At 23.5% G+C, this 23,606-nt stretch overlaps 1 protein-coding gene across 1 annotated transcript; it reads left to right on the forward strand.

Moving 5' to 3' along the window:
• Positions 1-261: 261 nt before the first annotated feature.
• Positions 262-1,679, forward strand: OCT59_005317 (uncharacterized protein; the record flags this gene model as incomplete). The annotated part of the gene is made up of 5 exons (XM_066138300.1): positions 262-379; positions 461-633; positions 691-861; positions 965-1,291; positions 1,368-1,679. The coding sequence occupies 5 exons, from the start codon at positions 262-264 to the stop codon at positions 1,677-1,679; spliced, it is 1,101 nt and encodes a 366-aa protein (XP_065997452.1).
• Between the last annotated feature and the right edge of the window lie 21,927 nt (positions 1,680-23,606).

Genomic DNA, 23,606 nt, shown 5'->3' on the forward strand with positions numbered 1-23,606 from the left:
ACATTCATTTTTTGTAATATTTCGCATTAGTTCATCCATTTTTCGCAATATTTCGCAAGTTTTTTTTCTTTTTTAGTATAGAATGGCGGAAATTACCTTATGACAGCTTGCCTCCTTTTTCTGAATTTCTGATTCATGTATTTTCCCCTTTTTCCTCATCCTTTTCGAATTTTCTAGTTCACCTTTTTCTCATATATTTCCTCTTTTTTCTCATATATTTCCTCCTTTTTCTCATATTTTCGTTTCAAATTTATTATCATAATGGCTACAAAGCGTGGCGAGAAACGAAGAATTGATGATAATGAAAGATTTTCAAAACGTAGTACTGAGGGTAGCGAAGCTGAGAAGCGAGTGAGAATATCCGATGATAGTGTTGATGGTATATATGACATAATATGTATCATATTCTTTATAAAAGAAATTATATAATATATAGTTAAATTATATTTTATTGTTAAAGTTAATAAAAAAACAATAGAAAAACTATTAAGAACCAATTCGCAGATAATTTCTAAGCTTGAAGTTCTTATCACCGGACAAAAAAATCTCGAAACCCGTCTCTCGAGCATAGAAAAAAAGCTCAACGATAATAACAAAAATAATAATAATACAATAGATCCGGAGTATGTAAAGGTAATAAAGATGAATATTATTTAATGTAAACCTGAAATGCTAACCTCGTTTGATTAGGAGCTCGTTAAGAAGGTGTCGAAAATTTTATTTGAAAATTTTGTTTATCCTTCGCAAGACGAGTACAAACTCGCTACCGAAAAATATTTAAAAGACGAAAATCCGGAATTTATGCGCCAGTTCAAAAAAAATCAATGGATTATTTTTTTCGAAAAAAAAATTGCCCCGACTGTAAGTTAAAGCAATTATGAATTTTATTAAATTTCATACTAACATTTTTTTTTAATAGTTAGTACAACAACATAGAAGCATACGAGGGACGTTCACGTCGTAGCTTAAAGACGTTATGTATTCTGTTTTCGAAGCGACTGGGCATAAATTACCGTCTATTAACACTCAGGCTAGTCCGTCAAAGATTCAGGAATGGAAGAGTAAGGCGGAGGTGAAAGGATGTTACAACAACCTATTTAAAAAGGTTAAAGATGGGCAACCTACGACATATATGTCGCTGATAATTGATAAGTTGCGAAAAGAAAATAAAAATCCCTCAAAAACACAAATAGCGTATGCGATTAGCATATGTGAAACGTACTTAAATCCTAATAATCAAAACATTCAAATGAGCGAAAGTATAATGAAGTCGAAGATAATCAACAACTTAGTAAGTTTTTAATTTACAATTTGCAAAATGTGAATTATTTGAATTACAGTTTATTTATTTATTTATTGATTTTTAGCAAAAGTTGGAAAATAGGGATAAATTTACACATTCGGACGATGATTCTCATGATGGTAATGATGTAGACGATGGTGGTGATAGAGCAGCTGACGATAGAGCAGGTGCGGCTGATGATGATGTGACTAACGATGGTAGGCCTAACGATGGTGCGGCTAACGATGATGCGGCCAACGATGGTACGGCCAACGATGGTGCGGCCAATGATGGCATAGCTGACGATGATATACTTTCTATTGACTCTTATAACACGGAGGAGGAAGGTCGGTATGTAAATAGTTTATTAGAGAATTATGGGTTGCATAAAAAATAAATATTATTTTTTATATATATCACACGTAATAGCATTTTTTTTACCATAATTAATATAGTTTTAATAAATAAAATGGTTATTAATTCTTAACAACACAAGTGTGACATAAATAAATCGTGGCTGAAATTTGTGTTCAATTTGTGTTCAATTTGTGTTGATAATTCTGGTAAAAATTTGTTAATTTTGGCCAAATTTCGTTAAATTTGTTAAATTTGTGTTGAGTTTGTGTTGATAATTTTTAATTTATCACGAAGGGATAATATTTAGTAATTGTGCATATACAATTTCTGTGATTTTTTAAAATGCGGATTTCCGTAATTTTACGATATCGTATTTTCTGGCCAATCAAATTAGGCTGATCCTTGCATGTGATTTAATCATTTAATCATTTAATCATGCACGCGTTTTTGTCTTATTTATTTTTGTTTCTTATTTCTTTATTCTTTTGTTCAATATTTTTAATTTTTTTGTCTCTTCTTTCTATTATTTCTTTAATTATATACAATATATTTACATATATTTCATAATTTATTGCTTTGCAGGTATAGAAATATTTGTTTATTAATACTAATTATTTTCATTTTTTTTTACCTCTTTGTTATTTTGTATCGTAATACTAACAATAATATCCATGTTTCCTTTATTCCTTTTTACTTGTACTTTAATACTAACGATACTAACAATACTAACAACATGTTTATTTTTTCCTTTCTCTTTATTTCTTTATTCTTTTGTTCAATTACTTTGCAGGTATAGAAATATTTATTTATTAATACTAATTATTTTAATATTAACGCGTTTTTTTACCTCTTTGTTACTTTATGTCGTAATACTAACAATACTATCTACGTTTCCTTTATTTCTTTTTACTTGTACTTTAATACTAACGATAATATCCATGTTTCTTTTACTCCTTTTACTGTTTCTTTAACTCTTTTTACCTTAATACTAACAATAATAACAATATTTCTTTTATCTTTATATCTAATACTAACGTTACTATAGCTGTTTCTCTTCTTTTTACGTCTAATAATATTGTTACTCTACTCTTTCTCTTTTTTACTTTTATGTATTCTGTATATATTAATAAATACTTGTAATTTTTTATGATTATATCTAATAAAACATACATTATATAAACTTATAGTACAGAAAATGAAGTATTATTTATCGAAATATTTTGAAATATTACGAAATATTAAGTTGTGTAAAATCACAGAATATTACGAATCGTCAAATTATGGAACATTACGCATCATAGAATTTCGAAATATTTTAAAAAGTTGCGAAGTATTACGCAGTAAAATTACGGAATATTACGAATCGTAAAATTACGAAGCCTTGCATACAGTAATATTTTGAAATATTTTAAAAAGTTACAAAATATTACGCTTACGCAAACTTGCGGCGGGTCTGAAAACTTACGAAATATTATGTAAAATTACGAAATATTGCGAACCGCAAAATTACGGAATATTACAAATCGTAAAATTACGAAGCTTTGCATATCGTAATATTTCAAAATATTTTAAAAAGTTACGAAATATTACGCTTACGCAAACTTGCGGCGGGTCTGGAAGCTTACGAAATATTATGATGTGTAAACTTGCGCAACTTTTCGCACTATATAATTTCCTGATGGTTGAAACTTTTTTAACAACAAAATTACAAAAAGATTTTAAGATATCTCTTACTGGGGTACAGATACTTATGGCCAATATTTTAATACGGTTCATTTTAACATTTAAAGAATTATTATGGAAACTAAGATGTGAACAAGTTATTTTATAGGAAAAAAGAAAAGGCATTACGCGAACAGACAAAATTACTTCAGAACTCAAAATAAAGGACAACTTAAATCAACTTTTAGATAAAGCAAAAGATATACAAACAAGAAAAGCAGATTGAGTACAAAAGTCAATTCTTTTGGTAAAGAAATCAATAGATACCTTTATAAAGAAATACATATGTGAGAATTGGATCCCAATAAAGAAGAAGTTTGATAAGGTTACATTATACATAAGCAAAAAATTATTTGAATAATATTTAAAGGAAAAAAAAATAATAATAATAATAATTAATTAATCTTATTATTCTTATTTATAATTTTATTTATAATTTTATTTTATTTTACTTTTATTTTTCTTTTTAATTTAATTTTGGTTTATAGTATAGTATTTTGATTTACTTTTACTATTCTTAATTTATTTACAACATAATAGTTAATGTTTGATCGAACTGGCCAGGAAGCTGGGAGTATCATTTACAAAATAGTTGTGATTATTATGTAGTCCAAATATATTCTAATAAAATGATACATAATTCAACATTTAAAAAAAAAAAAAAAATTAATTATATATTAAAAAATTGAAAATTACCTATTGATTAAAAATTGTATTTTAAAATAATCACTTAATTTTGACAATTTCATTGATAATTAATTGTAATTATATAAAAGCTTAATAAAATATGTAAAATTTGGTATGAAAAACAACTTTTTTTTTTTAACCACAATGCATTTGATAATTTATTAAATAGCAAAAAAAATCAGAAAAATACAAAATTGCATAACCTAATCTAACTATCTAATATAATTAATTACCAAACCACTCGTCATGTATGAAAGCACTCTATATATGTACTGTCAGGTGAAATTTTTGCTCAGAAGGTATGGTTCATTTGAAAATGGCCATTCTTAGCATAAATGCCCCTTTTTCTTCACAAGGTATTTACAGGACCCACTACATTGCGAATAAAAAAAAAAGTTATAATGCATGTAAGTATAACTATATAATAAAAATTCCATTCAGATCGTTCTTCCCGTAAGTGTCCTAAAAAAGTAGGAAAGGAATCACATCTTCTATTCAAGTCATCAGATCTAAGATACACACAACAAGACCAAGACTGACCAGCTGTAGCATCAGGAAATTTGTTTAGGCGTAATTTAGGAAGGTAGTGTAAAATTTCGAAATATTACACTAAAAACGTAATATTACAAAAGTTTACGCTCTTAAATTTAAATAATTATAGTAATTTAAGAATATCTCACTATTTATTGATCCAATCAAGACGATCTATAGCTCATTGGAATCAGCTCATCAAGACGAATCGAATGGTGGTAAAATCGCATCTTTACATTTGATAGATGGCTTTCTATTAATTTAAAACTTTATTGTATACTATAGAGCGTTCTATCAACTGTAGAAATACGATTTTACTACCATTCGATTCGTCTTGATAAGCTGATTCCAATGAGCTATAGATCGTCTTGATTGGATCAGTAGATAGCGAGATATTCTTAAATTACTATAATTATTTAAATTTAAGAGCGTAAACTTTTGTAATATTACGTTTTTAGTGTAATATTTCGAAATTTTACACCACCTTCGAAATATTACACTAAATTATGCCTAAACAAATTTCCTGATGAGAGGATGCGAACCGTTCCCAATTTTTAAGGTTGACAAGTGCGAAGTCCTATTTACCATTTGAAAGTTGATTGTAATTTAGTAAAGTGAACTCTAATATCAGATGTTCAATGGCACAATATCTTTGCTTGAACACTGGTAGCTGCCTCCTCACAAAAACTCTAGTTAACCATCCAAGGTAAGCTCTATCCCGAATAACAAATTTAAAAAGAAAAATAAAATTATGATGGAGAACCTCTATAATAGGAACTTAAAAAAATTCAAATAAAATTTGATTCTATAATTGAATTTTAATTTTATAAAAAGAATTAAACTCTATTTGTTAAAAGGAATCGATTTAAAAAATAAAAAAAGTCTCCATTTTTTAGATTATGTAAGCATCACATGATACATATATTAGCTAATCAGAAATTAGGATTTTATTAATTATATGATATAAAAATTTATATAATATATTTGTTTATTGTATTTCATTATAAACTGATGATTGATGAATCAGGTACATGATAATGAGATTTATATTTTATTATATGCATTTTTTAACTAAATTAAAGTAAAATTACTTAATTTTTGAATATTTTTGTTTATAAATTTATCATCTGAACTGTCTTTTAAATATCATTATTTATAACATTAAATTAACCTATACTTAAATAATTTTGTTTATTAATTTTTTTTTGCAATATTAGAACTTTTTTTTTATTCTTAACATATTGAAAAAAAATCTGAAGTAAAATAATAATTAATATTACATTAAATGTGACTAAAAAAGATCTGTAATGCAAAAATTAGACTAGTCTCAATTTTAACTAAATTTTATCAGTATATTTAAATTATAGATTTTAAAACAGCTAAAACTTAGCCAAAATTTAATTTAGAAAAAAAATAACCGATAATTTTTAAAGCTAATGATCATATCTATAAAAATTATTGGTTAAATTTTTTACTTTAATATAAAAAAATTTTTTTTTTAAAAATTTATAATCAATTAATAATTACTATACATAAGTAGTTGAGTATAAAGGTTCTGCACTATAATACTAAAATTGAATGATAAATTAAAAAAAATATAAGAAGAAAATAAAAAAAGAAATAGAATCCAGGCTCCATAACACCATATTTTGTCTCTATCCTTTTTCCTTCGAGGTGTGTAGGCATAATCAAAGATGAAGTCCAGAGTCTTTATCGAAGATTATTTAAAGAGAAACCATAATAGGTTAATTCCATAATATTGGAAAAAGATTGGACTAAAGTTACACCAAAAAGCTGTTAATATTCTTTAAGAGGTTGTCCATTTCGTTAGTTATTTCAAAATGGAAGTTATCTTCTGAATTAAGAATTATTTGTTGTGATCTGGCAAATTGCAGAAAGTGTTCAGAAACACGTTTAATTTATAACGTAATCTAATCCAAAAATTGTTTGATGGTGTCCTAATTGGGAGTTTTGTGACTTGACGAATAGGAAATGCCAGTAGGTGTAAGTAAACAATAGGCTTTGAAGGAGGTGTTGAAGGGGTTGAAAAAAAGTCACGTTGAAAATGTTCCAGTAGGTTAGTGAAAGTCTTCCAGAGGTATTTCTTCATGTGGTGCTTAAGATGTTATGGAGCTGTTGCATGTTTCTTGATAGTTTTATTTAAAATATTGAAAAGCATCAGTCCATTGGAGTAAAGGTTGTTTTGTTGAAGATAGTAGACGAAGTCTTCTGTAATGAAGCTTTCATCGTAAACTCTTTTCATTGTATAAGTTGTTGCTTAATAGTCTTGAAGTCACCTAAATAATTCCATATCATTATTGCTTAGTATTATGTCGTTATAGTATATTCTGTCTTTTAGTTTCATCTTTGTGCACTTTTAGTCCAACTTCTTCATTATTCTGCCTTCACGTTAAAGATTTTTGCCAAAGCTCAAAATAAAAAATTACTAATATTACAGCGAAAGGGTATTGAAATAATAAGTTTATAAAATAAAATAATATAACTTAAAGAAAATAAAACGAAAAATAAAAGTTTATATTAAAATTATTAAGAAAAAAAATGGTCATAAATGTGACCAGAAAGAGTTTTTAAAAAACAGCTTTTATTAATATAATTTTTAATATTTAAAAATAGAATTTTGACTTAATTTATATAGAATCTTAATAAAAATTTTACTATACATTTATTTTTTTTTATTTTTATTTTATTTATTATAATGCAAAACTTATATAATAAAAATAAAAAATTATAATAAATATTTAAAATTGAAAAAAAATATGATAAAAGAAGTTTAAATTTTATTATATAAAAATTTTAATATTATTTTTACAGGTTAATTTTTCATTCAATTTTAAAGGTATAGTATATGTTGATTATTTTTCATAAGTGCGCAATGGCAAATTTTGTTGTGATCACATGGGATTCCAAAAACTCAGTACATATAAAAAGTACGTATTCTGTTCTACATTGACATATCCCTTAAACTGTTTTGCAGCCAAATTTGCCTGCAATTTTGTTTTTTAATTAAAAACACTTTTAAATATCTTAAAATATTTTATTACATAAACCAATATTTTATTTTGCAATAAATTTTATAGTATTTTCTAAGTAAAAATCGAAAAAAAGTTCAATTTGATTAATGATTTTTTAAAAGTAAATGATTAACAAATTATAACAAATAGTAGTTAAATTATTCAAATTGAAATATCTTTTTATCCATTAACCCTAGAAATATAAAATTACTACCATTTGATGCATCTTAATGAGAAGAATCTGATAGAAATAAAATTGTCCTTTTACAAATATTATATAACAGGATAATTTATAAAATCTAAAAATTTATAAATTAATATAACTTTTTATCTATCAATTTTAGAGTTATGATTTTATTACCATTAAATACACCTTAATAAGAGAAATCTAACAAATATAATTTCATCTTTCTATAATCACTAGATCTTAAGATATTTTAAAAATTTAAAATTAATTTTAACCTCTACAGTTTAAGGGATAATAATATGATATGTATTAGGGAAGTGACACATATGACGTAATTATTAGAGAGGAGGGGGATAATTAAAATCTGACGTTACACTTATTCTATTTATATAAATTGTATAATTAAATTTAATTGGTTATTAAATCTGACAAGAGGGGAGGGGGTAGAATTCATAGTAAAATGAATATGATGTAATATGTCACTCCTCTAACAGTATAGATATTATCGATTCTTCAAACTTTTTTAGTTTGTTATTCAAAATTCAGAGTGCTCTTTTATAACTTTTATAAAGAGTTTTCAGAGTTTATAATATAGTTTACTTTTAAGTCAAAGATATGTTGTTAAAAAAAACCAAATTTTTTGAAAAATATGTGGAAAGTAATAATGAAATTTTTTATGATAATGAAGTAGAGAACATAATTAAATGAGATTTGGCAAAAATATGTATGAAAAATAATTCTAACTGAAAGTTTTTTAATGAAAAAGAGGACAATCCAAATGAAATTTACACAAAATACGCGTGAAAGTAAGGATCAATGAAATTTTCTAACAAAAATGAGGTAGGTAAACTATATTAAATGAAATTTAGCAAAATATGATTGAAAAATAATTCTAATTAACTTTAAAACCACATAGTTTGTAAATGTATACAGGTTATATTAGTACTAACTTATTATAAGCAAATTGTAACAAATTTTATTGTAAGTACTTTGGCCAACTAAGTTATTTATTTGTTATATTGATGCTAATTAATTACATTTGATTTTGTAAATATATCAATAATTAAATAACTAATGATAAATGTAGAAAAACATATGGGTTTTATGATAATTTTGCACTGGAAACCAGGACGGTATATAATATGGTTATGGATAGCATAAGAAATCTACTAAATTGAAAAAAAAAAAATAAAAAAGAATATTAGCTATAATTTTCTGCTATTAATTTTCAGTTAATCATAAATTTATTTATTTACCATTAATGTTTGATTTGATAGAAATTATCTTAATACTAATGAAGTATAAATTATATATTAGATGCGTAAAAAGTAATAATTAACATATAAATAAATCATTCTCTAGTATTTTTTAAGATATAATATAACTATAAAGATATGGTTTACAAAAATATTTCTAAATGAACTAAAGTTTTACAATAAAAATATTTAAGAAAAATAAATTTATATATAGTAAATAGTATTATATATTATAAAACTATTATAAGCATTACCAAGTTCTTTTATTGTGTTGACGCCAGTAAATAGGAAACCAATAAAATTCCTATTTGCCCATTCACAAAAAAAAAGCTTATTCGCAACTTCATATAATGTTTTTTTCAAAAAGTTTTTTATTTAATAAAATTTTTTAACATTGTAAAATGTTGTCCAAGTTCATGACTTTCTATTCATATAAATTTTAACCCTTTGCGTTAATATTACAAAAGTTTATATTGTACAAAAAATTTGTGTTCAGATTAGCCATACTGATCATATGAAATTATCACATAATACGCTATATCTTTAATGATTAGCTACATATTTAACTTTACAATTTATGACTAGAATGTAGATCAATTTGACTGTAAAATTATGTGACAATCTGTAAATCTGGTTAAAATTGAAGAATTTTTTATAGTATCATTTATTTTAATTTAAAAATTACAGGTAAATTTACTTGCAAAATTATTTAAGAGATAATATATAATATTAAAATGATTTTCAGTTTTGAATTTATTTATAATATAATAGTAGTTTTAAACTTTATTAGTCTTAACTTTTTCACTAATAATTATTTTATCAATAGTTATTAAAATATTATTATATTTTACTTAATATTAAAATGATTTTCAGTTTTGAATTTATCTATAATATAACAGTAGTTTTAAACTTTAACTTTTTCACTAATAATTATTTTATCAATAGTTATTAAAATATTATTATATTTTACTAAATTCTTTTTGAATTTTTTAACTTTTCCTTAAAACTAATTATTTTATTTTTTAATTAGACTATTTCAAATTAATATTAGTTTAACATCTTTGGCTGAAAAATTTGAGAAGAAAAAATAATTTAAATAAACATAATATTTAAACATATTAAAATTGTCAAAAGTTTTTGGTAAAATCAAAAATATTCAGTATACTCAATTTCAGAAAAGAGAAGGAATACTTTAAACATATGTGAACATATATGTCTAAATTATTTTAAAAATTTTAAAAAATAGAGGGGAGAAAAAAGATGTTAAACTAAAATTAATTTGAAATGGTCTTATTTAATTTCATTTATAATTTATATTAAATTTGCCTTTACAAATAAATCTTAATTATCCTAGTAAATTTTCTTTTATTTTTTTTTTATTTCCTTTTACTTATACTTAATAGTTAAAATATTATTTATTTATATAACCAGAAAATTTCTAATTTTAGGTAAAAATAGTTAATTACATATTAAATTTAATAAGTGATATACTCTAAAGTAGTATTGGCACATTAGCTGTTTGGCTGGGGTTGGCCGTTAGCTATTTGGCTATTTGGCCATTTGGCCGCAGCTAAAATGGCCAAAAAAGGTTTGGCTGCGGCCAAATGCCAACAAGATACTAATACCTATCTAGTTATTTCTTTGGCCGTTTAGCATTTGGTTGGCCAATTGGCCGCATGTCGCCAGCGTTCATGCAGCAAAATGGCCAAAAAAATCTTGGCCGTGGCCAAATGCCAACACTGCTCTAAAGGATTATTTAGGTTTGAATATTATTCCAGTTGATTTGATTTCAATAAATAATTAACAAAATAGAAAAATCATATATATAACCAAAAATTTTTAATTTTAGATAAAAATAATTAATTACATATTAAATTTAATGAATGACATACTCTAAAGGATTATTCAGATTTGATTCTAACAAACAACTAACAAAATAGAAAAAAATCTGAAGTTCTATAAAAATCATATATATAACCAGAAAATTTTTAATTTTAGGTAAAAATAGTTAATTACATATTAAATTTAATAAATAATATACTTTAAATTTTAAAGGATTATTCAGATTTGAACATTGTTCCAGTTGGTTTGATTTTAACAAATAACTAACAAAATAGAAAAAAATCTAAAGTTTTGCAAAAATTATGCACATAACCAAAATTTCTAATTTTAGGTAAAAATAGTTAATTACATATTAAATTTAATAAGTGATATACTTTAAATGATTATCCAGGTTTGGATATTGTTCCAGTTGGTTTGATTTCAACAAACAGTTAACAAAATAGAAAAAAATCTAAAGTTCTATAAAAATCATGCACATGACCAAAAAATTTCTAATTTTAAGTAAAAATAGTTTAATCACATATGACATATTAAATTTAATAAGTGATATATTCTAAAGGATTATCCAGGTTTAAATATTATTCCAGTTGGTTTGATTCTAACAAACAATTAACAAAATAGAAAAAAAATCTGAAATTCTATAAAAATCATGCATATAACCAAAAAATTTCTAATTTTAAATAAAAATAGTTAATCATATATTAAATTTAATGAATGATATACTTTAAATTCTAAAGAATTATCCAAGTTTAAACATTATTCCGGTTGGTTTAATTTTAACAAATAACTAACAAAATAGAAAAAAATCTGAAGTTCTACAAAAATCATGTACATAATAACCAAAATTTCTAATTTTAGGTAAAAATAGTTAAGAGTGAATTTATTTACCGCACCCTGCGTTACAAAGCATCCTTTCTTTTTTGTAAATTATTTATGTTGATCTTTAGTTTATACGCCGCACCCCCTTAAAATGGCAAATGATAAACATAAAAATATATATAAATTTGTAACGCAGGGTGCGGTGAATACATTATTTCAATAGTTAATTACATATTAAATTTAATAAATGATGTACTTTAAATGATTATCCAGGTTTGGATATTGTTCCAGTTGGTTTAATTCCAACAAACAGCTAATAAAATAGAAAAAAATCTAAAGTTCTACAAAAATCATGCACATAACCAGAAAATTTAGGTAAAAATAGTTAATCACATATTAAATTTAATGAGTGATATACTCTAAAAGGATTATCCATTTATTCCCTGAAAAGGGACATAACTAGGGTTTTTTTTCTTTTAGTAAATAACTCATGAAATAAATAATATTTATATACTAACAGATGCTATTTAATTTTAATTTGCAAAAAAAAATAATAGTTTTTATTTATTAAACTTCAGTAAAAATAAATTTACTTTTAGATTTATATATTAGGTATGACAAAAACATTTTAATACTAATTTTATAATTTATTTAGTATATTTTTTGATAATAATATAACAAATATTCCAATTGTTTGAATATTATAAATATTACTAAAAAATACTTGTTTTTTTTTAACCTACAAGTAAATATATATAAACTAGTCCACCAAAATAAATAGGTTTCTTATATATTAAAATAGGTTTTTTTTTTTTTAAGGTTCAAACTCATATTTTGTTTCTAATAAGAATTTCTTTTAAAAAAATTGCCCGGCTTTGATAACGTTTTTAGGCAAAATCATTCTGATTCTGGTAAATTATTCAAATTTTTTTTTTTTTTTTTTTTGTGCATAATCAGACGATGGCGTTTTTTATGCTTTGTTTAGATATATTTCTCCTAGATTATTACGTAATTTTTAAAACGATTGTGATTATGATTCATGATTACGTTAAAAGATTGATTACATGACAAGTTTAATAACAGGTTTTTTTGTTTTGAATGTGTGATTAATGACAGATCAAAAAGAAACAAAAGAAAAAAATCTTTTTGAAGATTTATTGAATGTATGTAAATGTCATTTCTAATGGAGTGGTGTAATCCGTGTAATCAATTATTCTATTTTCAATACAATCGATGCATTAAAAAGATATTTAAAAAGTTATATTATATTCTTTTAACGGTTAATAAATCATTGTGGAGAAATTTCTAGTTTTGAGAAATAAACTTTAAAAGGACGAATTGATGGGTCAACTGATTTAGGGACCCTTTTTTTTTTTCTCTTTTTGAATTTAAATGGGTACCATTTTTAAAAAGTCTGCATAACCCCTATGTATGTATAATAAACAGGACTAATGGCAGCACGGGCTTTTTTTTTTTCTCGTTATTGACCACATTTTTTGTTCATAGATTCACGAATCACAGCATTAAAAAAAAACTTTATAATAACTACCATATAATGAAAACACAAAAGTCTAATTTTATCATTACTCGTTTTAAAGAATTATTTTATTTTATTTACCAAAAAGAAAAAAACATTCACAAAAGATCTTATTTAGATACCTAAAAAGAGATAATTGCATCACTGAAAAAAAAAAACTATTTTTACATAATTATACGAATAAGGACCCATCAATAAAATAATAATGATTTCCTTAAAAATCGGAGAGTTCGGAATTTATTGTTCGGAGTTTCCGTTACCAATTAGAAAATAATAAGCCACAATGATAATAGAAAAGGTGGCGTAAAACAAGCCACCTTTATTCAAACTTGATCAGCTTCTCGTTTTTTATAAAGGAATGTAAAAGGGAAAGAAGGCTTAATTTTTTATTATAAAAAAAAAAAACAAATAAACAGAATTAAGTTCCTAATGATACTATCAATATGTAATGGATTGATTTAAATTTCTAAAATTGTAAAAATAATTTTTTTTTTGATTTCCTATTTTGAGAATTTTTTTTAAAAGAAAAGAACTAAAAAAGAACAGGGCTTATTGTTTACAAAGATCAAACAGGAAATTACCGTTATTATAGTAATAAATGAATGATATGGGTGAAAAGAAAAAGAAAAAAAAAAAAAAAAAAAAATTTCTTTGTTTATTATTTTGAACTTTAAAAAAAAAATGGAGTTTTAAAAGAAAGAAAAAATGCAAGGGTGAATGCAACAGAATTAGAGTTAATACATTTATAGTTAAATTCAAAAGCGGGATAATGCAAAATACAAGTTCAATTAATGTCTAATCAACCGAAAATGGTATTATTCATCATGATTGTGAATTTAATGATGAAAACTTAAGGTCAAAGCGAAAAAAGAACTAAACGAAAGAGTTCTTACTATAGAAAGGATGAGAACTTTCTTATTAACATTAATTCATGAAACATTTTATAATAATAATTTTAATAATAGAATTTCAACGTGAAAAAAACCCTGAATTGTTTCAGCCTTATGTACTAATTAATTTTTTTCCTGAATTTTATTTTTTTATTAAGAGAAACTTGTTTTTGTCAATAATCAAATACAATTAAAAAAACAATTTTACTAAATTTAAATTTATTGAAAATTCATATTATTCTTAAAATATTGATTTTTAATGAAAGATATTGAAAGATATTGAAATCAAATAAATCATCATTCTCATTCTCAGACAAGTTTAATGGTTATGGAAATGATGTATTTATTATTATATGCGTGTTTGCATTTTTTTATTCGCGTCAATTTAAATCAATTAAAATCAATTAAATTTACATGCAAGCCCTTGTTCTTTATGTAATCCTACAATAATCATCATCTTTCAAGGTCAATGCATCAACATTGTACATTAATTAATCCATATGTTTATAGAGAAATAAGGTTTTTTGTACGAGAATTATTTTTTATTATTATTTTTTTTTATAAGCCTTTTTTTTTCTCTCATTTGATTTCCCACGAAAAATGTTGAACCCTTAAAAAAATCATGGGTCTTTAGTTCGCGTAATCGATCATGGCATCGGTTATTATTTATTTTCTCACGGTTTAAAATTTCAAACATTTTTAACCTTTTTTTTTGAATTTTTATCTGTATTGGCGTACTTTTACGATTGAAAGCAGTTTATTATTAGTTATTATTGAACGCAGTTATGCAAACGACGAATTTTCATAAAAAAGCACGTGCTTGAATAAATTTCATTAAAATTCGGCCGGAATATCCATTATTTATCAAATTTTTAATTTTGATCATTTGATCGAAATTCCATGGAATCTTGTTTCACTTTTACCAAAATGTTGACAAAGTTTTTCCATGATATATATATATATATAATAATTTAAAATCCTAAACACGGAAAACTTAATATATTATTTATTATGTGGGGAAGTGGGGGAGTGGGGAGAAAAAAAAAAAAGGAGAGGAGGAAAGAGAAATCATCTCATTCATACATTCATACATTCATAATAAATAATTACAAATTTTAAATTACAAATTACGAAAAGTTTCGATTTCAAATTGATTTTCCTTTTTCGTAAATGTGTAAAATGTGTAAAATGTGTAGAATGTGTCGAATGTGTAAATGTGTAAATGTGTATAAAAATTTTTGATAATAATAAATAAATATTGTGTGCACCTGACCAAAGAATTTGTCGATCAACCTTTTTTTTTTAAAATGATTTTTTTTTTTTTCACTTTGTAATTTTATTCGTCATATTCATCAAAATTTCATATTATCTATACTCTGATAAGTGATAACATGTTCCAATTAGATTAATTCTAAAAAAAATCGTTTATTTTAAAACGCGTAACCAATGTGTGTACAATGTTTTTAGTACAATTAATAATTTATTATTGTTCTCCACTATTTCTTCAAAACATGAAACAAATATATGCAAGAACCTTTAAAGAAAAAAGGGTCGCGCAATGAAATTTGATATACAATTTGACACATGGAAAGATAATGACGGCATATGTTTGGATGATCTCGAAAAAAACAACCAAAAACAAAAAAATATTCGGACGAACCCTATCATGAAAAAAAAAAAAATGGTATGATATGGATAAAATGTAATAGTTTTTTTATTTTTTCTTTTCGCGTATCATATTATAATTATTTTCATTTGCTTCTCGCGCATCTCTATTTACTATTTACATCTTTTTTTTTCTTTACCTTTTAATTTGTATTTCACAATAATATAAATAAAAAAGTAATCATCGTTTCACTAATTTTTTACACGTTTTAAATTTCAAGAATCTTATTAGTTAGAAATATTGATCCTCAGAAGAATAAAAATTTGTAATTACGGAACATATAAAATTTCCGGATATACGTTAAAAAAGTTCTCGTTTATATTTTAAACTATTTTTAGGTATGAGCGTAAATCATATAATAAGTTATAAACAATTACGTTAGCAGTAAATAAAGGACATATTGAAGGTTTATAGGAAGTACGCGTAAAAAAAAATAAATTTTATTGTAATATCTTAAAAAAGGGATTCTTGAATACCAGTGAAAAATGAAAATATGAAATATGAAATATGATTGATTTTAAAAAAAAGTATTTGATTATTTGATTATTAGATTTGATATTTGATTAAAAAGTATTTGATAATGCATCTAATAAATTATACTAAATTATACTAAATTATACTAATTATATTACGAATTGAATTTATACTTTTCTAAATACAAATCTTTGAGAAAAAAAATTTTTAAACTTTGGAGCTTAAAAAAAATTTTTTATTATGTAGTATATAAATAGATTAAAGTTTATAGAGAAAGTTCAAATGCACCCAATTATTTGCATACATCAAAACTTAAAAATACATATAAATACCATAAAGAAAAAATGGATATATATAAAAACGCATTTAATTGCATTAAATTGCATACATATGTTATTTAGATAAAAAAAAAAAAAAATTTTTTTTTCTTTTATCTTTTTTGGTCGCGTTTATATTTTTTTTTTTTGCTTTTCGGGATTTTTTTCCTTGATAATGTATGATTGTGTATGTAATATAAACCAGTTATCGGTTATTCAAAAATGATTGATAAAGATTAATGAATTAATTGGTGTAGCCGTGTAGGTAATTATCTAATATTTTATATTTTATATTTTATATTTGTTTTGATATTTGATATTTAAATATTTAATACTTGATACTTTTGATATTTTAATACTTTGTTAATATTAGATGTTTTTATATTTTAATATGATATAAATATATATAAATAAGTATTCACTTTAATAGATTCACTATATTCAATATATCGGTTCAATATATTTCAATGTCAATATATATTCAATGTCAATATATTCAATGTCAATATATATTCAATGTCAATATATATTCAATGTCAGTATATTCAATATGTAAATATTTATCTCACGCAACCTTTCATCTTTTTCATTTTTATTGATCCCTGGAAATTCCTTTTTTTTAATTGGCGCAGCACAATGATGATAATTGAGCACAATTTGGAGTACCCTCTAAACGTTTGCCCAAAGAACGGGAACAATAGAAAAGGATTGCATAAATGTTTATACATCAAATAAATTTTTTATTTCACGATTACATTATTTTTCTCGATCAATTAGGTTAATTATTTATAATACATATTATTCATATAATGTATTTCATATATTATAATATATTAAAAATTATTATAATTATTAAATTTTAAATCAATTTTTTAAAAGGTCGAATGATTTCGGATCGGATTTAAGTATATAATATGTATGTATACAAGTATTATTAAAATACTAAACCTTATCTTTATCGTATGTTACAACATTTTTTAACAACACTAATAATAACACTAACAAACACGTTGTTTTAATATCACGAGAAAAAAAAAGAGTTTAAAAACGAATCTCACATGACAGGTTTATTCTCCCTAGAAAAAAAAAAAATTTTTTTTTTTATTTTTTCTTTGTTGCAATTTGTCAGAAAAAAATTTGATTTGTTTATATTTTTATGCACTCTGCATTTTAAATATTGTTTTTCTTTTTTATTTTACTTAAAAGATTGTTTTTTTCTTTATATTGTTTAAAAGAGAGAAAAAATGGAAAAAAAAAAATAATCTGAAAAAGTTATATTAAAATAAATATATATATATATATATAGTTACAATTTACAATACATTATATATTTTTTCTGATTGTTCCAAATTTATAGATTTTCTTTTGACGAACAATATCTTTAAAGGCGCGTTATCGATCACGCGAAAAAGAATTTTTCTTTTTTTACCATACATCAACCCCAACTCGTATTACCCGTATTACCCTTCCATTCCCAGGTTATTACGCCCAAATTGACATATATGCCAAGAGTAAATAAATAGTTGGTACGCCAAGTAGATATATCTAGTTTCGGATAGTAAACTTTTTACGCCAATGATTTAAGTCTGAATTCGGTTTACTTTTTAAACAGGGGTATGCTTATAAAATATGCTAAATGACTTAATAATATGCTAGGTAATAAAAAGTTAAAAATTACCGCGTTTTATTCAGCCATTTCTGAATAATAATAATAATATATTCAATGAAATGATACAATGAATGAAAAAATAAAACCAGATTTCTAATTATAATTAAAAAAAATTTATTAAATTTTAGTCGCGTTTTATTTCAGGGAATTTTTTTTTTTAAAAAAAAAAAGAAATAGTGAAGCCACAAAACTTAAATAATGCAAGTAATAATTACTAAAAAGGGTGTAAATTAAAATAGGGAAATAAAACAAACACTTTTTTGTTTAACTTTTTTTAAAATTAAGATTTATTGTAACAATAAATCCCTGCATATACTAAAATATTAGACCAAACAAGCTTTAAGAAAAAATTCATGATAAATTATTGATAATCAGTCAAACCACTTACTATATGAGGGTAACACCATAATATTTTACAAAGTTTTACAGTTTGATAAGTTCTTTAATTAAATTTGCCGACATTTTATAAACCAATATTATGTGGTACCGCAGTAGGTCGTAAACTTTAATTAGATAAGTTTTCCCATTCGGCCATTTGCGATAAAACGGCTGTTTATATTTTGGAATGATTTGTTTGTTTTTTTTCCTTGTTACACATTTTATACTAAATAAAGATAATGAATATTGATCACATTTTTTTCACTTCTCCACATGAACATGTGTTCCTTTTAGATTGAATAATTTGAATTTTCCTTTTAATTATTATTTTAGTTAATTTGGCGTTAAAATTAACAGCCACAATTCACTTTAATAAATTCAACATTATATTACAGCCACATAACAGCCACGCACGTAATAACCAACACCCTAGGTAATTTTTGGGGTTTAAAAAGTATAAAATGATAATTTACATCTATCTAATCTATTTAATTTCATCTATTTTTTTTTTGGGCCTGCATTTTTTTTATAATGCGTTATGATTATGCATTGCGTTTATCACTTTATTTCGATAAGAAAATTTGATAAGCTGATTAGTTGAATGATAAGAAGCCGATTACATGTGAGTTAGATTTACCATTGACATGAAATGGTTTACATGAACTTGACATTTTATTTGACACGAGCGCGTTTGTGTTATTCGTAGAAAAAACCTTACGTTTTGTTGTTGTTTCGTGTAATACGAATTTTATTTCTTTTGCAAAATTTTTTTTTAATCACAACAATAAAGCAATCAATAAAGAAAATAACGATTTTAAGAAAAAAAAAGATAAAAAGATAAATACAAACAAGTGTGTAAAACAACAATGCTTTTTTAATACTTTTCATTCAAGTCCATACCTTATTTCATCATTTAAAAATAACTAAAATTAGTAAATCCGAATTTTAACACCAATAGGATGTTATATTATATAAGAAAAATTCACGCGGGGGAAAAAATATGTTTCAAAAAAACCAGAGAAAAATTACTTTTTTTGGTTTTGTGGTAAATATAATAACATATGGTATATAAAGTGATAAAGTGGTATATAATTATTATTTTATTATTAATTTTTATTATTATTTTATTATTATTATTATTTTTTTTTTTGTTATTATTATTATTATTATTTTTATTTTTATTATTTTTTTTTTATTTTTAATTTTTTTTATTTTTATTTTTGTTCGCTTTTTTGTTTGTTTACCATTATTATTATTATTATTATTTATTTATTATTTTTATTATTTATTTATTTATTTATTATATTATTATTATTATTATTATTATTAAAAAAATTCCATAATTGAAGAATCTCAAAATCCAGATTATATAATATATATTGATTATAAAAATTACGAAACAATTCTGGGTATGTTGAATGATTGTATAATGTTATTACTGATATTACCGTACTATTAAATAAGTATTAAATACCGTTGTTGCTGTTATTGCTGTTATTACCGTTGTTACTGTTATTACCGTTGTTTGTTATTACCGTTGTTATTGTTATTACTGTTATTCCCGTTATTATGGTTGTTACTGTTGTTACTGTTATTCCCGTTGTTGTTACCTGAAAACTTTAAAAAAAAAGGACCTATTATACATTATATATATACCAGATACCAGATATACCAGATATACCAGATATACCACTTTTAAAAAAGAAACAAAAATGACCTTTTTTTAGCAATTAATTTTATTTTTAAACGTATGTGTTAATTATGGGATTACAAGGAATTACGAGGCTTTTTTTTACAACGTAACAACAGCAACAACAGTAACAAATACAACAAAATACGTAAATACGGTACGTAAATACGTAAATATGTAAATACGTAACAATCAATAAAATCAATCAACAATTATAAATCGTTACAAAAAAGTTACAAATAAAAAAACGTGTTTATTTTTTTTTACCATAAAAACATTTCATTATTTCAAAATAGAAAAAAGCCACGCATGATTGGCATGAAACGGAAAGTATATTTATTATACAGTATGTATAAAAAAAATAAAAAAAAAATTGTTTTTTTTTTCCCCAGTTCCAAAAATTTGATTTGTTATCATTATATAATTATTTTAATTTTTTAAATAGATTTTTTTTTTAAAAAAAAGTTATTTTTATTATTTTTACGATGTAGTAGATCAACGATTTATGGCGCAGTAACGTTTTATGATCGATTTAACGGAGAAATTGAATTTCAGATTTTTTTTTCTTTTTTCATTCAATTAATTAATTTAGAAACACGGAAAAAAAAATAATTAATATTTGTAACATTTTTGTATTATTCCCCTAAAACATGCATCATAATTACCATAATGAAAAAAAACATGTTCATCTTTCTTTTCTTAGTCTAGAAAGAAGAATAATAATAATAATTTATTTCAGATTACGTAAAGATTTTTTTTTTTACAGATTAAGTAAAAAAGAATTAATTTTAAAAAATTATTAGTAAAAAAAAAGATTAGTTAATTTGGACTAATTAGATTTGAAATGGATTAACTTTTTTTTAAATTGGATTTCATTTTGGGGATTCATTGAATTAATTGGGTTAATTAGATTTTTTTTTTTAGTTTGGGGATAAATAATTGGATTAGTTTAGATTTTTTAAATTATAAATAATTGGAATAGTTTGATTTTTATTAATTTGATTAGTTGGATTAATTTGATTAGTTGGATTTAGTTGAATTTAGTTGAATTTTAATTATATTAATTGGATAAATTTGGGTTAATTAGGATTAAAAAATGTAACAAAAAAAGCTTGAAATGTTGAAGCGTGTATATAAAAAGCGTGATTGTATATACAAAAACGTAAATATAAAAAGCGCAAATGTAATAGCGTGATTGTATAATAATAGCGTGATTGTATATAAGCGTAAATATAAAAATTGGTAATGGCGTGATTGTTTGATTGTTTGATTGTATATAAAGCGTAAATATAATTGTAAATAGCGTAATTGTATATAAAGCGTAAATATAAAAGTGCAATTGTAGTAACGTAATTCAGTAATTGTATATAAAGCGTAAGCGTAGAGTATTTAAAGCGTAAAGTACCGGTATATAAAGCGTAAAGTACCGGTATATAAAGCGTAAAGTACTGGTATATAAAGCGTAAAGTACTGGTATATAAAGCGTAAAGTACTGGTATATAAAGCGTAGAGTATATATTATATATAAAGCGTAAAGTGTATATTGTATATATATAGCATATATACAGTATATATTTATTAATTTATTTAATAAAGTCAAAACTGTAAGTGAAACTGTAAGTCAATAAAGCCAATAAAGTCAATTCAGAAACTTCCTATTCACACTTCCTTTTTTTCTTCTTAATACTTTATTATTTATTTATTTATTTCTTTCTTTCTTAAAAAAATCACCACATGGAAAATAAAATATTCTTTTAAAATATTCTTTCATAAGGAATAAACGCAGAATAATACATTGACACGATTTAAAATTCCTAAATTGTTAAATAGTTGTAATAAACGAGTTCTTTTACCAAATTTAATCCTTTCCCTTTTCCTAACAATAAAATAAAAACAATAAAAAAAAAACCAACCAAAATGAGACTAAACCAAAGAAAGAAAATTGATTACGCAATTGATAATTTTTTTTTTTTTGATGATGATACTTGTTTGATATTCAAAAAGATTATGTAACATAAAAAGTTGTTGAACGAAATTATTTTTAATGAAAAAAAATTTTTTTTTTTGAAAGATTTTCAAAAAAAAAAAAACTTGTTTGTTAATGTAATGAATTCCGTAATATTGTTGTAATCTTAATGGATATGAAAGAACTTATTATTATTTTAATGAAAAAAGATTATCAAAGAATAATTATTATTATATTATACTTTGTTATACAACAATCCTATATTCTTAATGGACTGTTGATGAATGAGCTGCATAACCTAAAATCATTTAAGACATGATTTTGCATGTTTCCGTGTAACTTGTAACTATGATGATTTGTGTGATATACAAAAAAAAATAGTAAAAATAATGTGCGCAATTGACCCGAAAAAAACTTTAACGGTTTTAATCAACGAAACAGAAACAGAAAAAAAATCTAGTTTCACAAATAATAAATGGTTTTGGCGAAAAAAAAAATAAAAATAAAAATTGCTTGGTGGTTGAAAAGTTTTGAAAAAATTGAAAATTATTGGATTATTCGGATAATTAAATTATAAATACATTGTGTTTAAATTATTAATTAATTATCGTTTTTTGATAAACTTTATAAACTTTATAATAAATATTTACTTTTTTTTTCTTTAAAAAAGTTTACAAATGAAAATATATATATATATATATATATATATATATAAATGAATTACAAATTAGATACATCGGTAATGTCCGTCGATCAAATTCGTTGATGTCTAATCGCGCGTAATCTTTTTTCTTGTTTAACGAAAAAAAATAAAAAAAACTTTCTTTTTTTTTTATATCTCTTATTAAATTACCAATCATTATTAATGTTTGTAAATAACCTCATTCATTATTACTTACTTCTCACACTATTTTCTTAAAGGTAACCTCCGAGCATATTTGAATATTTGAATTTCCTTTAATATTTTTTTTTGAACATCGAGTCGGGATAAACTTTCAATTGCTCAACACGCCATATAACCTAATTTATTACGCGCTTTCTTTTGATGAATAATTCTTTTTTTTTTTAATAAACCAGGAATGGAAAAGAATCGAAAGTATCTTTAATTGGTGTGAATCTTAAAACATACTCATTATACTCGATATAGATAAATGTATTTTTTAAACCGGAATGCAACATTCATTAATATGATAACCATATTAGGAAAAGGGGCACAAAAAAAAAATTTATATATATATAATTAAAGTACATATAATAAATACCGGTATATATATATTAGTAGTATAATATATACTTATTATATA

The sequence above is a fragment of the Rhizophagus irregularis genome, chromosome 13, assembly GCF_026210795.1.
Source record: "Rhizophagus irregularis chromosome 13, complete sequence".
Lineage (NCBI taxonomy): Eukaryota > Fungi > Glomeromycota > Glomeromycetes > Glomerales > Glomeraceae > Rhizophagus > Rhizophagus irregularis.